At 45.9% G+C, this 16,977-nt stretch overlaps 1 protein-coding gene across 1 annotated transcript; it reads right to left on the reverse strand.

Annotated features, from left to right (window-relative positions):
• Positions 1-592: 592 nt before the first annotated feature.
• Positions 593-15,129, reverse strand: MTURN (maturin, neural progenitor differentiation regulator homolog). The gene is made up of 3 exons (XM_071561194.1): positions 14,921-15,129; positions 8,998-9,120; positions 593-3,749 (listed from the first exon to the last, which is right to left on the reverse strand). Exons 1-3 carry the CDS (start codon positions 15,080-15,082, stop codon positions 3,639-3,641), a joined length of 396 nt encoding a protein of 131 aa, XP_071417295.1. The 5' UTR covers positions 15,083-15,129; the 3' UTR covers positions 593-3,638.
• Positions 15,130-16,977: the final 1,848 nt, after the last annotated feature.

The following is a 16,977-nucleotide window of genomic DNA, read 5'->3' on the forward strand; positions in this document are numbered from 1 at the left end:
CCCAGAGCCCAGTTCTCCACTGAGCCTTGTGGAGTCAATCCTTCACAGCATTTAGGCCATTCTGCACCTCTGCCACGGGCCCCCGACACTGTGCAAGGCGCATATTTAGCAGCAGGTCCTCAGCTACTACCCCTGTCCACCCCTGCACCCTCCCCTCTGTTTGCTGGCACTTGTCTGCGCAGCCACACACTGAGCCAGATGGTAAGATTGATCCAGCTGGAAAAACTGCCTGTCTGTAAAAAGGCAGAGGGTTATATCCCAGCCAGACTGATCCCGCAGCCCAGCTCACGATGCAGCCATGCTGGGGCTTGTGCAGGTGTGCATGTGGGTGCCTGCACCTGCCCGTCAGTGCCAGCCACCTGCCCCTGGGCCAGAGGGGTGCAAGTGGCCGGCAAACCTGGCAGGCAGGACTTGGCCTCCTGTAAATTGCTTGCTTGCCTTATGTTAGAGCAGAGTCAGCCCCAGAAGATCTACCTGTATGAGCCGCAACCCAAGGACTGGATGCTATGAAGAGAAAGGTTGTCCAGAAGTAAGGCTCTGTTTAAGGTTATAATATCTGTTCCAGCTGAAGAAGAAAGAAAAATTTAGCGACTTAAAGCAGGGATGGAAACCACCGGTCTTACACTTTATTTTAGTAAGCAAAAAGCCTATTGCTGTACAGTGTTATACAATGAACTGCCACGGCTCTCACGTCACTAGTCCATAGAAAATGTGCTGCGACTATCATGTTTATGTCTGCATGCTGAAAGAATGTACAAAGTTGCATTAAGCTCTGGTTTTCTTTTTATATTCTTAAACTCTGACTTTTACAGTATTGTAGACACTTCTGTGCAGACTCAGGTACCACACCTCATCCCAGCTGTGGAAGGTCTTTGCCTTCAACTGAAAAAATCATGTGCTATGCATCTCTCAAGCCACCATCATAAATGTAAACCATCAAGAAATCTTGCTCTCTTTAGTAACCTTGGAAAAAGAGTCTAAAAAATCTATTGAAAAGGAGACATTGCTAACAACAGGGTTTTCAAAATTATGTGAGTTGTTTCTAGGAGTTGTCCAAGCATTTTCTCTTCACTCACTCTTTGTTTTTATAAAGCTAATTCTGTATAAAAGGGATCTTGAAGCATGTGACCCTCACTTCACAATTTTTTAAAAAATGGATAAAAGGAGAAAATTTAGAAACATTTTTCTTGATTGTGGAAAACAGCAGTATTACAACAGAATTACCTTTGCTTCTTATATTTTCAGTACAAAAGGCAAGTAGAGACCCTGCATCTTCACAGTCTGGCACTCATCCAAGTCACTTAAATCTATGCAAAACAGGTATAAAATATGAGAGGTCTTCCTCTCCTTGATAACAAGACCCTCACCACACCCTTCTGGGGAGCAAGTTCCCTGATAAGTAAAACTCACTAGACTTTATATCAGCTAAAGCAGCAGTATTTTAGCTCCACTTCAACCACATGTAAATGCCCAGGCTAGCTCAAAGGCCCAGTGAGAGGAAGATGTTCAGCATAATTTTAAGAACCAGGTGCTGGTTTATACCCTTATGGCTTCAATGTTAAGTTGCACACAAGTTGCACTTAAGGTGCACTCAAGGAGGACCCTGGAAAACTACAGACCTGTCAGTCTCACTTCAGTGCCCAGCAAAATCATGGAAAAGATTATTCTGGGAGGTATTGGCAAACACCTGGAGGACAACACAGTCATCAGTCACTGCCAGCACAGCTTCATGAGGGGAGAGTCCTGCTTGTAGAACCCAATTTCCTTTTATGACAGAATAACCCACCCAGTCGTCTAGGAAAGCCAGTAGGTGTAATCTTTTTGGACCTCAGCAAAGCTTTTGATACTGTCTTTTATAGTATCCATACAACTGGATAACTGTGTTGCACGATGGGTGAGCAACTAGCTCACAAGACAGGCACAAAACGTTACTCTGAGTGGGATAATATCGGGATGGTGTTCCATCACCAGCGGGGTTCCTCTGTCCAGTTCTCTTCAGCATCTTCATTGATGACTTGGATGCAGCACTTGAAGGAACACCAGGTAGGTTTGCCAACACTACTTAAACTGGGAGGAGCTGTCAACTCCCTTGAGGGCAGAGAGGCCCTGCAGAGAGACCTTGACAAATCAGAGATGGGCAATCTCTCATCAACCCCATGAAGTTTAACAAGGGCAAGTGCCAGATTCTGCACCTGAGACGGGGCAACTCTGGTTGTGTTTATGGACTGCAGAATGAGAGGCTGGAGAGCAGCGCTGTGGAAAGGGCCCTGGGGGTCCTGGCTGATGGCAAGTTGGCTGAGTCAGCAGTGCCCTGGCTGCCAGGAGGGCCAACTGTATCCTTAAACTATTACAGTGTCCAAAGGAGGGCCATGAGGATGGTGCAGGGTCTGGAGGGGAAGCCATACGAGGAGCAGCTGAGGTCACTTGGTCTGTTTAGCCTGGAGGAGACCAAGGGAAGACCTCACTGCGGTTTTCAACATCCTCACAAGGGGAAGCAGAGAGGCAGGTACTGATCTCTTCACTCTTGTGACCAGTGACAGGACTTGAGAAAACTGCATGAAGCTGAGTCAGGGGAGCTTTAGGAAATCGGGAAAGATTTTTCACACAGAGGGTGGCTGAGCACTGGAACAGGCTCCCCAGGGAAGTGGTCACAGCACCAAGCCTGTCTGAGGTCAAGAAGCAGTTGGACAACACTCTCAGGCACATGGTGTGATTGTTAGGGTCTACCATGCAGGGCCAGGAGCTGGACTCGATGATCCTGATCAACCCTTTCAAACTCAGCATATTCTATGATTCTAATTCACGAAGCCGCGAGGTTTGAGTAATAATTTGGCAGTGTATCAAAACCAGCAAAGCTTCAAGTTGGTTGTCATGCAGGCAGAAGTGGGATAGGCAATGGCTATTTTTAACTTGATTTGTAAGAAAGCAGCACTTGCCTTTGAATCACATGGTGTTGGAGTACCAGAGTTGGCTGTAATGTGTGCTGCTGATACTCATTACTCTCCATTATTAATTCAGCACTTGTAAACTCATCTGTCAGTGAAACGACATTAATATGTCTGATACCCCCTGGATTTCCCACCTCCCATCATTTTTGTTAAGCCTTCACGTGCACTTCTGCAGCACCAACCACTATTAAACTACTGTTTATCAGGAGAAGTCTCTCCAAGTTTGGTACTTTGTCAAAAACTACAGCTGTTGAGGAAAATAGAAAAGCGCAGGTCATGTTTGCTCTCCATGCTGGTTTCCTTGGAAGGGTCACTGGTGAGGACTTGACACTCTCACCACACACTCCCTACATTCTCAGTATTCTACATTCATGTCAGTGAATGCTACTCTCGAGCACAAATCGAAGAGACAAGTCAGCAACAAAACTACTTCTAGACTGATAGCGGCAGAATGCTACCAAGACAACTCCATAGAAAACCCGCTGAAGCAGGAGCAAAATTCAGGTCACTTCTTAGCAAAGCTCATCACAAGTTATTATTGTTATTATTTTTTTAAACCATTTTTTGTAAAACTTTTATCTTGGCAGCCAGATATCCCCTTGTGATGTGCTAATCTGAACAGGCTAACGTGGGACCACCTGACTCCACCTGGTACCAAAGGCTTCCGAATTATTTTAGCGTCTCAGAAAATCACTGCTGACTGACACCCATCTGCTGATGATCAGCTTCTGGTTCCTCTTCTTCCACATCTGCGTTATATTCTTCAAATGCATCATCATCAACATCTGGAAGCCCAAGTAACTACAAAGAAGAGAAAATACTGTGTAACAGTGCATTACCCACTCATGTAGCTTCACTGCAAATCTTCACACAAATCCTATGTGCTACTTCTTGAAAACCTCACACTCTGGAATAACAGTACTGCATAATGATCTCAACTCTCTTTCTCTCCCTCCTGGGATAGAAGAAGAGTTGAAAATGCATCTTCACACCAAATTAAGTGCTCAGAGACCGGAAGATAAATAAAATCAAAACAAAGCACTTGCAAAAAGCTTCACATTCTTCCCTGAGGTCGCATTATGAATTGTTGAGTGTTTAAGACTTGGCAGTGGTTTAACTTCAGAAAGAAGCATAATAATACTGTAGCAGTCATTACCTTGGTTTAAGATTGTTTTTCAGCATCCCCCACACAAGCCAAAGAAGAAAGCAGCCTCACGCAGAACTGGCTAGTATGGAGTGGGCAAGGAGCCCCAAAAAACCTAAAGAACTCTCTCTCTAACCCCTCTAACCCCTCACTCCATTACATCAAAGCCTTGCATGCTGGGCAAAGCCCTTGCAGTGAGAAGTGCTTTGTACTCCACTCAAAATTGACCAAGTTCCTTTAAACTTCTGAAAATGAGATTTGGGCTTGTGAGGAACTGCCAGCCCATCTTCTTTGGACAACGTTTGGACACCTCCATCTGATGGCTCCAATCACTGCGACACCCTTTGTTCACTATACGAAAAGGAACAAACAGCCATGTTTGAACTTTTCCCTTCTCCTCCAAAAGGTTGCCAAGCCAACAGAAGTCAGGAAGAGACAAACCAAATAATAGTCACAATAATGCATCTGTTGTAGAAATCTCCTATTAGAATCCTACACTAACAGCTATTAATAGTCACAAGGCAAAATCATATGCCAGGCATTACTGGGAATACCGTGTATTTAGCTTGCAAGGGCTGGAAGGGCAGTGCAGATGTATGCAAACACCCTGTATGGAGAGTGATGCAGCTGTTAGCTCTTGCAAGAGGCAAAGCCCAGAAAAAAAGGGTGACACTCGCTAGGTGAGAGCACGAAAAGGAGAAGACCATGACAAGGCAGATTTTCAGGGACCTAAACTAATTTAGTCTGTGATCGACAATCAGAATTATTCAGTGGACACAAATACAATGCCCAGAATGAGCTTCTGGATGCAATGAAGCTTCTATTCCTCTCTGTCACTGTGAGAAAAATAGTTTTTTAGTTTCAGGGTTTCTTTGGCAGGGAAAGAATTTTCTGACTAGATCCCCTCCTTTGCATTTTAAAAATATTTATGGAGAGACCTCAAAATGAAAATGTTTTTGTTTTCTGAGCAGAACAAAGTAAATTCCTACGTGTACCTATTTTTTCAAATCAAATGCTTAACTGAACGTGAAACTGCTTGGTTCATTTTCAGGATGTGAGGGTTTTGTTCCATGTTGAAGCTAAACTTAACATACTCAGTTTTCAAAAGGCAAAAGTAAGGACTCTCTCTAGACTTTCTTATACACCAGTATTACTTTTGATAAACTGGTGGATTCAAATTAAATGTGAGTGTTGTACTCCTCTGTTTACATTACCTGGCAGAAAGAGTTTTGACCTCATTTCCCCCCCCCACCCCCCCCAGCTCTGGTGATAATTCATCCTCTGTTTGCAAGGAAATGAGGCACATGAGTCTTCACTTATGGGATAGTGTAAGCTTTTCCCAGGCAAAATTAGCATGGAAAACACAACATACACCACGAGAACCGCAAAGACTTACACAATCCCAAAGAATGGGAAGCACATCCTGCTTTTCACACATCCCCCCTTTCTTTGCCCCTGGGAAATCCATCTCCTCTTTCCCTGGAGCAGTGTAAATAAGAGTGATGCTAAGAGTGATGTTAGTGGTTTTACAGAGGAAGGATGGGGATGGGATGAGGTGGGGTGAGGAGGGATGGGATAGGGTGGGATGGGAGGATTCTCCAAGGGAGATCTAGTTTTATTCTCCCATGGACACTTTATGACCTTCCAAGGCACCAAGCACCTCGATCATGCAGGTCTTGCTTTTAGGGGTCACATCCTGTTGCCTCTCAAAGGACCATGGTCCATCACTGCTGTTAACCCCGTACTATTCTCTCCATGCTGCAGTCCACATCTTGACCCCAAGGAGGGAGGATGAGGGTCCACAGTGCAGAGAGCTCTAAAAACATTGGGTCAAAACACAAGGAGGGTGTTCAATAGGTAACAACAAAATAAGATGATGAAGATGACCTGAGCTGACCCTAGACTGACTTCCACCTTGTCTTCTTTCAAACAGACTAGTTTCTGCTTCTAGTCCATATCTGTTTCACATATTAAATTATTAGCTATGCAGCAGACTTGAAAGGACTTAATTGGAGAGCAAAAACACGGAGAAAAGAGGTAAAACATGAAAGGGGCGTACAAAGAGAGAGTTGATCCATCAGTCAAAGAGTCAAGGGGAACAAAACTTCCAGGTGGGGACCTGTGGGAAGGAGGAGGACAGGAGCATGGTGAAGAGAGAGGGAGGAAAGCAGGGAGAGAGGACAACAATCAGGGGCACCACTGCCTGAACTACATCTATTTATTCCTGCTGTCCAAACTACCCCTCTGGAGGTAGAGGAGAGGTCACTGGGACATACATGAATTCAGTGAATGTGGGATAAATGGCTTTTACACTGCTGGGCTGTTACCATGAACATGCAGAGCAGGGCTGAGCTGAGTTACTGGACAAAAATTGGTCCTGGACTTCTCAGTTATGGGAGGGCAGATGCTCATGCTGTACACAAGGGCACGGAGAGCTGCAGATGCACTGCCATTGTTTTCTTCTAAGTACTTCCCTTCAAAGGACCCCAACAAAGAATTTCAGAACTATCTAATAATCTTGGATGTCCACCGGGAATACTGACATGCAGAAGACTTTCAAAAGGTGCTTAAGCAAGCACATGCTAAAAACCTGGTCCCCTTTCACCAGCTCAGACTGAGAGCCAGAGTCCCAGACACTTCAGAGGAGCCAGTCTGGCCTACACTGTCATTTTTAAAACTGAATTTTGCCACACTGGTCTCTGACAGCAGATTTGCTTGGGATAGTGGAGAAAAAATGCCCTGCAAATGCACTGTTGCCTTGAAGCTGACAGCAAGGTGGTTTCATTAGCAAAAGAGGTCCAGCAGAAAAAGGATGCGGGACAGCATGAAGTGATACCAAGGAAATAATTTCCCAATACTGAAGAAAAGTGATTTTGTTCTGGCAAAGGCCTAGGGGTGCAAAAGAACAGTTTCCATAAATCTATTATAAAACCATTTGTTAAAAACATCTTTCCTACATGTATATGCAATTTTTAATAATTACAATAAGGAAAAAATGTAAATACATTCCTCATTAGACTTACCCACATGCAACCACACTTCAAATGATACACCCAGACGTTATACAGATGTAAATCTCTCAATGCTAGGTCAAAAGATAATCTGAGAAACCTAATCTTTGTGGTACATCCAAGAGAAAATTAAGAGCTACTTAATTGCAGTCTGCAAGAGGTCTCAGGCAGTCTCAGACTGAGCAAACAGAAGCAAAATGATATTCAGCAGATAGGAAGTAAAACTAGAAAAATGTAGATTGTAAACAAAATAGTTTCCCAGAGCACCATAACTAAAGATGAGAAGAAAAGTGCCAAGCAATGTTGTATCCTTTAATTCACCTGAAGACTTTACATCAAGAGTGGGTGTCTTTGGAAAAGACACGTTCCAGTTTAACCACAATTTTTGTGCTTGTTTGTGGGAATCATGGGGTGAAATGTGACACATTAATGAAGGGCCCAGACTATATAAGCATAATGGTTCCCCTTGCTTTGAATCTTTTTATTCTGAAGAGTAGCTCAACTTGGTTTGACTGAAGTGAATTTCTCAGTAACTTGAACTATGCTGAAATAAATGTGGTTTAAATGAATTAAGTAATCTGTACCAACTGAATCAAGTCTTTTTGAAGTCCTCTTTAGTTAAACCAGTGGAAGTTTCTCATCAAAGACACAGCTTCTCTGAGCAGGAGAAAACAGCTATGAAGATTTAAGAGCCAAATATTGTTTTGGGAAACATATTTACATTTTTTGTATATTTTCTCAATTACAACCAGCTGTAGTGACAGATCAAATTTCCAGTCCTTTCTAAGAAAAGTGTGCATCTGTTCTATTTATTTCCAGCCTCTCAAAGGATTCTTTAAAATGATGCTCTTTTATCTTGACCAGCTGTGACAGTCCATGGCAAACCATTGCAAGGGTGTAACACAGGGAGGGCCAGTGTTTTCATATTGGTGCTCCCTTTTGGGCTAAATACTTAGGACAGTTTTTCAGTCTTCTTGATTAGTCAGCCAGAATAAGACAGGAGTGAAAAAGCTCTACATTTTCGGTTGAGTATAAAAATGTCCATCAGTCAACTTTCTCAAGGACATCATGGAGTGTGGCTCTGGCAATAAACCTCCACTCTGCTTTGCACCAAGCCATTAGCCAGTCCCAAGCACTCAAAAGGAGAGGCTCTGCAAAGGGAGGATTTGGCAAAAATGAAGGACAATGGCCAGCCTAGGACACCTCTCCCTGATGAAATTCAGGCTTTGACCCAAATCTTAGTGTTAAACAGGGACAGTGAAAGCTGAGTAGCAGCAAAACAGAAACATACATCCCCACAAAGCCCAGCTTCTGTTCCAGCTTCTTCTCAAGCAGTGACCAAACTGGCGTTTGCAAATACCAAGTAGCAAACATCCTAACAGCAAAATCTGGAGCAAAATCTCAATCACATGGGGGAGAAAAAAGCCAACTGTAAAATAAAACAAACCACTCTGAGGAGAGACTGTACTTCCAGCTTTCCAGAGGTTTACTCTTGCTACTCATATCCTTGCAAAACTCCCCAGTTGCAGTGCCAGGAAACAACTCTGCCACAAAGTCCTGCAGCGCTGACTCGCGTCCCATTCCTCGGAGTCAGCGCTGTATCAGCAGGATGTGAGCCCCTGCCCGCTGCCATCGGCTGACACGCCAGTTGGCCTCCCACCCCGCATGGGAATCTCATCGTCTAACATAGAGATGGAAATAAAAAGGTAGCTGACTTCCAAGAAAGAATTTCCACTGGCCTGGTGGTAGTGTGTGTGCTAACACTCATGTGGCCAGGCAGACAACTGGAGATTTAAGTCCCCGGAGAAGAAAAAACACTTTGCTCTATCCAGTGCTGTCCTATTAAAAGTCACAGGTAACAGTAAAAGTTCAGAAGCGAATAAAAGACACTTACGGGTCTGAAGGATTTGAAGACTTTTTCCAATATTTCATGGAGTGTCTTTTTCCCACAGGAGGAGATGTAATCCTGTGCAAGCTGCAGAAAAGGTAAGCAGTCTTCACTTTCGCTCCACACATGCTGAAAGCCAACAGCAACACAAGAAAGCAAAGGCATTAACAGGAATTCACACCAGCCTTTCCATGCAATTTTATAAGGTGACATGTTGTAAACATCTGCCAAAGTACACTGAACGTCCTGCAGTTCAGACCCGCCCAAGGGACAGGCACTGCAGGCTGTTTCAGAAGCCACACTTCTGAGGAGAAACCTGCATTTTGTTAACATGATGCATCACAAGGCATGAAAAAGGATCCAGAAGTGAAAGTGCCTCATGACTGCACCAGCAATGAAGGGTACACACACTTTGCACACACACATTTTAGCCATAAATGTGTTTTTGTTTGACATAAGCCCTGCTCAGACCTGGAAGCCATGTTGGGTTTTCTCTTCCTCTGCATCACCCGGTGCAATGAAGCCCTCAGGAAGCTAAAGCATCTCTTTCTCTTCCTGGCGTTAGTGCAAATGTGATGTGACCCTGGAGGTGGAACTTGGTATGTAATTCTCTTGACGATGCAGAAGAAAAGATGTAAAATACACCCACAGTCAGGACACGGAGCCAAGGGAAGATGTTTGGGCACTCACAACATCCTGACAATTCAAGCCTCTCTCCCTGTTTTCAGGTTTACTCCTCCTACAACATGATCTCTTTCCAAGTAGGCACACTTAAACCCATCTCGGATCTTCCTCTTATCTTGCTTCTGCTTGGGAGATTGTTGGTTCCCCAGCCTGACTCTGTGAAGCCTCTCCCAAAACTGATGTTTATTCTGCTGTTTAGGAGGTTTTTGAAACAGAGCTGGCAAGTGATGGTGGGAACACTCAGGCAACGATGCCTCCTGCACACAAGGGTAACACACAGCACAAGCTAATGCATCATCTTAAAGACTTTCTTTTGAAGACTTTGTGCAAGGGGCTGTCTTAGGCAATCAGCTACACAGAGAAGCACAAAATTGCCAAATTGGTTTGAGACTCCTGTACCTCTCTTTTTGCACAGCAGCTCTTCTCCCCAAAGTTGCCGTGTAGCTTTTTACTCTGCTATAAACAGCAGGTTATGCTTAAACAAGGAAAAAGGAGGGTCTCTCTGAAGCTTAACTAACATTCAGGAAAAGACTCAAAACGACAGATGTTTCAATCCCTAACATAAGGCTGGCATGTCTCCTTCCCCTTCAGTGGTGAATACCTGCCAGGGACGCAATTTTACACTTAATGAAAGAAAACAGTACTTAACATCATCTAAGCTGCACCTTTAAGATAAAAACTGTAACTGCTTTGCTACAAACCTCACTTGACCTACATTTTCTTTGCTGCTTGTTGCATTTTACAAGCATAAACATAGTGAAATGTTTTGTTATGAAAACAGCTCTGCATTACTGAATAGGTTCTGCTCTTTCCATACAACCAGAGTCATCTCTTAACCATTCTGGCAATAAAAATAAGTTCTTTACAGTCTCGCCAACTCTCAAACGCACATACCACAAGTCTCATGGTATTTCGTGCCATCTTAGAGTCATGGGCCTTGTAATCCTCTAAATATACAACTAAATCTCAGTTTCTGTTTACAAAAAAAAGGCAGCAAAAAATCCCTGCATTTTGTGATTTCTATAGCCTAAAAAGGCAGAAGGTACCTGAAGTAAACTCAAATGAGCCCTCTTTAAAATAACAAATGAATACTTTCAAATCAGAATACTTTTAAGAACAGACCCAAGGTTTTGGAGGTCTGGCTCCATATTTGGGGTTAGCAATAACTCTTTAGTTACTGGTAATCTTTCCATCAAACTTCAGAGCTGGATACTGCAGAATGGCAATTCCTAGCTCGTGCTAAACCTGTTGTAATTGTTTATATGTATAAAATGATTATGACTGCCAAGATCCTCATTCTTGTTTAAATTGTGGCTTCTTTTGACTACCAGAGCTATATACAGGAGCTACCACATAAATAAAAATCAGGCCCTGTCCTTTAATAAATAATAGCTACTTCATTCCCCATGGCAAGTTAACTCCATGTTGTCCTACCATGTTTGCACAAAGCTGCACCATGTTTTAGACTCCAGTGTGAATCTGTCAGCAGTACTGCAGAATAAGATGATCTAGTACCAGGGAACACCTAAGGGAGTAACTTCATCATTGTAGTTTTAAGGAGGTTTTTTTGCATAGCATCATAAGGCAATAAGCAAGTAAGGCTTCCAACAATCTTCCTATGTGCAGAAGATTTAAAATGTTAACTATAGCAACAAATGCACTGTGAAAGGTCTCACGTGCTATCAGTGCATGCATCTCATTCTTAAATGGCTTGATTTCATCCTTTCCCAAAAAAACCCTCAACCACAATAAATACCAGGGTTATAATGCCTATAGGTTCAGCAGCATGTACAGCTCTCTGTGGAGGTTCAGTGCTGCACCAAGGCAGTGCAGGAACTGTCTCAGCACTGACTCATGCATCTCCACAGGAACCTGCAAAAGGAATGTTGGTGTCTCAAAATAAAAACAAATGTAATTTGAGGATTCAGCTCCTGCTTAGAAAGTTAAAGCATTCAGTAAGGCTGCACATAAGGAGATGCTTTTCCTGGAAAACCTGATGCCTAAGGATCTCTTTGCAGCAGGAAAAGCAGGCTGCTGTCAAGCTGGTGGACCACCATGCCCAGCTGTGCCTGTTTAATTAAAAAAATATTAACCTCATCCTCTGAGCATGTGGTTTCCAAGCTTGCCCAGTTTTGCTCACAGTTGCTTTGTCTCACTACAAAAGCACACAGCCACTAATTTCCACCTCAGCTGACCTAGGATCATGGCTGAATTATTTAGCTGAGCATCTACACACAGCAGATAGCTGAGACAATTCATAGGGCTGCATCTGGAAGGGTTTGCTTTCCCTCACGCTTTCAGATGACTCAGTGTTGCTGGATGATAAAGCCGCTTGCTGGACCACCTTTTTCTAACCAGCCCACTTGTTGGGCATGGCAGCAAAACTTTCTCTTTGTGGGCATAATTTGACTCGTAGAAAACATTCAGACTCACTGACTCTGTTCTAAAATATTTTACAGGAAATCTTACATCAAGATGGCCTCATATTTTTATTTATTTTATTGGTTGCTTTGAACACAAGTAATAACATGGTGACAAAACAAATGACAGACTACAAGGAATAGCACTACAACCCTCATCCTCCTTGGTTATGGCTACACAAGCCCAATTAATTTCTTGAGAACACTACGAGCCTCAGGACCTAAATTATACATAGTTCAGCTACCTAAAATGCTGATTCAGAGAGTTTTAGTGTCCAGTTGGAACTGAAAAGCCAATAAGCATCTACATGGGTTTCCTGCATTCCTAGCATGTTAAATACCTAGCTCTAAAAAACCTTTGCTGTAAATGAAAAGTATTTGATTGTTGTGATCTGGTATCTCTGATTTTATACAAAATTCAGAATTATTCTCCCCCAGATTGCATCTTGGCAACCTTTCTACATTTTTCTCCTCCTCCCTTTTAAGTACATCATGCTCATCGTTTCCTTCTCATAAGTGGGTTATCATGGACTTCTCTGGCACCTCCTACATAGCTTTTTAAGTCACATTATTCCGAAATGAAGAAATAAAGAGAACAAGAATACCAGGCAGCAGATGCTTATTAAATGTGAGGCTCCTTTGTAAGACTCACAGGGGGCAAAAGGGCTGTAAAGTGTGTCACTGTGAATTTTGTTTATATTTACTCACTTTCACACTCCATTGTGTTAAAGGAGCCATGCAACAAGGCTTAAAGTGCAAATGACAATCAGTCCTTTGGCTTGTATTAAGTCTCCTTAAAATAAACTTTAGCCTGTAATTGCAGGTAGAAAGGAAAGTTATCTCCTGGAACATTAAAAAAAAAGAAAAATGACCACAAAAAACAAGATAGCCAAGCTGGGACTAGAAATTAAGTCCCACAGTGCACAAGGAACAGAAAACAGGAGGCTGGAGAATCTGTTCATTAGGGTGTCTTAATCACATTACAGAGACACTGTAACAGGAAAAGAATTAAGAATGATGGCTATCTGACTGTTTTATAAATATTATCATTACAAAAAGTGTCGCAAGTAATAATGCTGAAAAAGACAGAAGGAAACACTGCTTCTGGTTTTCCACTGTTTATGTTCTGCATTTCACAGGAGCCCTTCTGCTCAGGTTTACTGCTGGTGGCTCTGGGCAGGGAGTCCTTCCCACAGCAATTGCGGAATGAAAATATTTGCCAAAAAAGGGGAAAATGTGATTGAAAACTCAAAAACCCCAAACAGCCAGTGTTGGAAGCATAGGAATTGAGTCTGAAACTGCTTAAGATTTTTTTTAAAGTTGACTAGACTTTGTTTTGAAAGAGACCACTCAATTATTGAGCAGTGTATAAAGAAATAATACACATCTAAGAAAAATAATGAGCTTTCTTTGCAATTTCCAATATCATCAGTGTTCAATCAAAGTTTTAGCCTAGTGCTGCACTGGATTCATACGTATCCTTGCTTAAGAGCCCAGCAGGCATGGCCCTTCCTGGGCATAGGCATCTCTAGAGAGGAATGAGCGCTGGGGTACGACAGGTTCAGAGGTGCTGGGAAGGTGGATGTGGAGGGCGAGTCCCACAGAGGACAGAGAGGCTCTATCCCCTGAGATGCTCCACTGCTGCAGCTGGAGGTGCCATGTATCCCTGGACAGATGCATAACTAAACTCCAGAAAACTTCTTTCATAATTCAACATGACCATCTGCCCAACACAACAAATGAATATCCTTCTCACTGGGGTCTGTGGGTGAGGAGAATTCACTTCATTGCTCTTTGTTTCCATGGTCTCATCTATCAAATGGGCTTACTCTGCACTTACCTGTTCAAAAGGGAATTAGTGAACATTTGTCAGACAGGTGGAGGGATGAAACTTGCTCTGGGAAGGGAAGGTTCCACAACATTCCTACAATAACGGTCTGTGCTAGGAGCTATTTTGTTAAAAAAACAGAGCCAAATAAACCCCTTTCATAAACTGGCACTTGGCAGGTTACAAACCCCGTGTCGAGGAGCCGCTTTTCGGTGACTCCTCCTGCACTTCTGCTCACCACCCGGAAGGTCTGGGCAAGGGGAAAGCACCCCCGGACACCCTTCCCACCGCCAGGGCTTGTGGTGCGGGTCTCATGTCCGCACAAACTTGCCGCCGAACTCCGCGCGGGGCTGGCGGGGCTGGGGCGGTGGCACCGTCGGCACCTGCCCGGGTCCCGCGGCGGCCCCAGGGGAGCGGCGCGGGGGCGCGGCCCTCCTGTCATCCTGCCTCCATTTTATTCCTGCCCATTCTCCATTTGCCGTGACAGCCCTGCCAGCCCGCCCGTCCCCGCGCCGTGCCTCGGCCCGGCACCCCGGGAGGATGGAGGCGCCGCGGGGGGAGCGGCAGCTGCAGCCCCCGCGGGCGCGGGAGGGCAGGGGGGAGGGGGGAGAAGCTCTCCCTCCTCCTCCTCCCCGCCCGCCCGGGCCCGCAGCGCCCCCGGGCCAGGGTGATGGGGATGGGGGCACAGAGGGGCGGGGGTGCCCCTGCCCGCGGGGCCGCCCCCCATCGACAGCGGACTCCATTTTGCAGATTGTGGGAGGATCCCCTCGGCCCCGCCGCCCTCCATCACCGCATCCCTCCCTCCCGGGCACAGCCCCGTCCTCCGCCCCCCCAGCGCTCCCCCTCGGGTGCTCCCCGCAGGCAGCGGGGACCGGCACGGACGGAGCGTCCCAAAGCGGCGCGGGGGCTCCGCGCCCGCGCCCGCTCCCGCTCCCGGTCCCGCACGGAGGGCACCCGCGCCCGCCCGCACCCCCCGATCCCCCGGCGGGGCACTCACGAAATTGTCCCCGCAGGAGGCCTCCGGGCACAGCACGTAGAAGGACACGCCGGGCTCGGCGTAGAAGTCCATGCGCCGCTCCGTCTCCTCGGCGGCGATGAGCTGGAAGGGCGTGCGGGCGCACCAGCGCTCCGCCGCCTCCGCCAGCGCCTCGAAAGCCATCGCCGACCCCGCCGCCGCCGCCGCCGCCTCCCGCCCGCGGCCCCCGCACCGCCTGCGCCCCCCGAGCCTCGGCCCGCCCCGCGCCCGCCCCCCGTACCGCCCCGCGCCGCCCCGCCGGCAGGCGCTGCAGACAATTGACTCGACGCCTTCTGGCAACTTGGGGAGGGGGCGGAGGAGGAGGGGGGAAGGTCACTCAGGAAGGCGCTGCCTTGCCGCTTCCCTTGCACCTTCCCAGAATCTCGGCAGAGCCCATTGTGCTGAACACACGGGTGGGGTGGGTACCCCTTGTACTGGGTTCCGTGGGAGCCAACCAAATGTCGGCTGATGGGCTGTGCACATGCAGGCATATCCACCCAGTGACATGGGATAGCTTTCTGGAGGTTCCCCCCAGCCCTCCATCCTGTTGTTGGGGACTGTTGGGTTTGCAGTGAGGTTCACATTACTCTTCCAAGCTTATCCCAAGTAATTATCTGTATGTCCCAGCAAGGCATAGAAGCAGAGAGTTGATCTGCATTTATAAAGGGCCTTAGATTTGCATTGATGTCTACTGTGTCACAAAGGAAAACAAATCCCCACAGGCCTGGGTGGATTTTCAGCTGGATGCCCAGGAATTCATAGAGGTGAACAGGAAGCACAGAGCCCATGTGTGGCAGTGGACAGAAGAGCTTGCACGGACAAAGACAACACTGGCCTCCAAAACAGCCCAGAGGCTCTTGCCTGTCTCCCAAGTTGTGTTTAACTGCATTTCCACAGCAGATACCAAATGCCCAGCTGATGTGGTCTGTGTCACACATCATACACTCACACATATGTATGAGCTGGTACACAAATCATTCAACCACTGCAAAGTAATTGGTGAGGTCACTCGATGGTATTAGAGGTCTTATCCAACATGAATGACCCTGAGATTAGCTCAGTTGGTTAGAACATAGTGGTAAATAATGATTCTATGATTCTAAGCTGCAGATGGAATGAGGCTGAGCATGGCAGAACCAGAAAGGATACGGCAAGGATGCAAACCCCTGCCTCTGGCTGGCCCAGGGTGTGCTCTGAGGCCCCACTCTGCTGTGCTCAGCCCCATGGTCATTGTCTCCTGCCCCTGACTTGTCCCAGACGTGGCCATGGATGCAGCAGAACTTGGTACTAATGATACCACAGAGAAAAACCTCCACTGGCATTGCAGTGGAGCACTAAGGTATCAGGAAATGCCAACAACATGAGTGCTTGTGTGGCTGTAACTCAGTCCCTTTGTGCATGTGGGATGAAAATGCCTGCTGGTTTTTTCCACCAAAGGATGTTTCATTTATTCTGCACAGATATTCTGGATAATGCTCTCATTCCTGGGGTGCTATTAGAGAGGCAAGTGCTGAGAACCCCTCACTACACTTAGAGCTGTGCTCTGAATGTGCAAAGCAGGGTAAAAATTACTAATGTTCCAAAGAATTACTAATGTTCCAAAATTACTGATGTTCCTATCCTGGCCTAGGTGCCTGAAATCCCAGAATCTGGTGTGCTCCTGTGGGTAATTACCCTGCTCCTGCCAAATGTCTCTTCCCCAGGGGAAAATGAGGCAACATCAGTCTCCTACCTGGCACACAGACCTGGGGAGGTGAGTGTGCTAATACCCACAAAGCATTCGCTGTGTGGGGCACTTGAGGAAGATCTGTGGCTTTGCAGGCAGCCTAGGGGTAGAGTACTGAGTCCTGAACAGCTGGAAAGGAAATCCTAAACCTCTTGCCATTTCCTGAAGGAGGCAGCCATGTCCTCCTGCCTGATAGCGCCCTGGCCATAGCAGCAAGGGGAGGTCAAGACTGCATTGCAAACAGACACCATTTTAAATAGATGAGGTCTTAGTGTTAACACCCGTGATTTATGTGCATTTTCAAAGCCCCACA

This window comes from Pithys albifrons, chromosome 7, assembly GCF_047495875.1.
Source record: "Pithys albifrons albifrons isolate INPA30051 chromosome 7, PitAlb_v1, whole genome shotgun sequence".
Lineage (NCBI taxonomy): Eukaryota > Metazoa > Chordata > Aves > Passeriformes > Thamnophilidae > Pithys > Pithys albifrons.

What these genes read in the sequence shown, in the direction of transcription:
- MTURN (XM_071561194.1), bottom strand. Translation starts at nt 15,082, where the DNA reads ATGGCTTTCGAGGCGCTGGCGGAGGCGGCGGAGCGCTGGTGCGCCCGC. An exon ending in CCTCCTGCGGGGACAATTTC is followed by an intron (nt 9,121 to 14,920) that starts GTGAGTGCCCCG and finishes GTTGGCTTTCAG; the next exon opens with CATGTGTGGAGCGAAAGTGA. An exon ending in TCTTCAAATCCTTCAGACCC is followed by an intron (nt 3,750 to 8,997) that starts GTAAGTGTCTTT and finishes TCTTCTTTGTAG; the next exon opens with TTACTTGGGCTTCCAGATGT.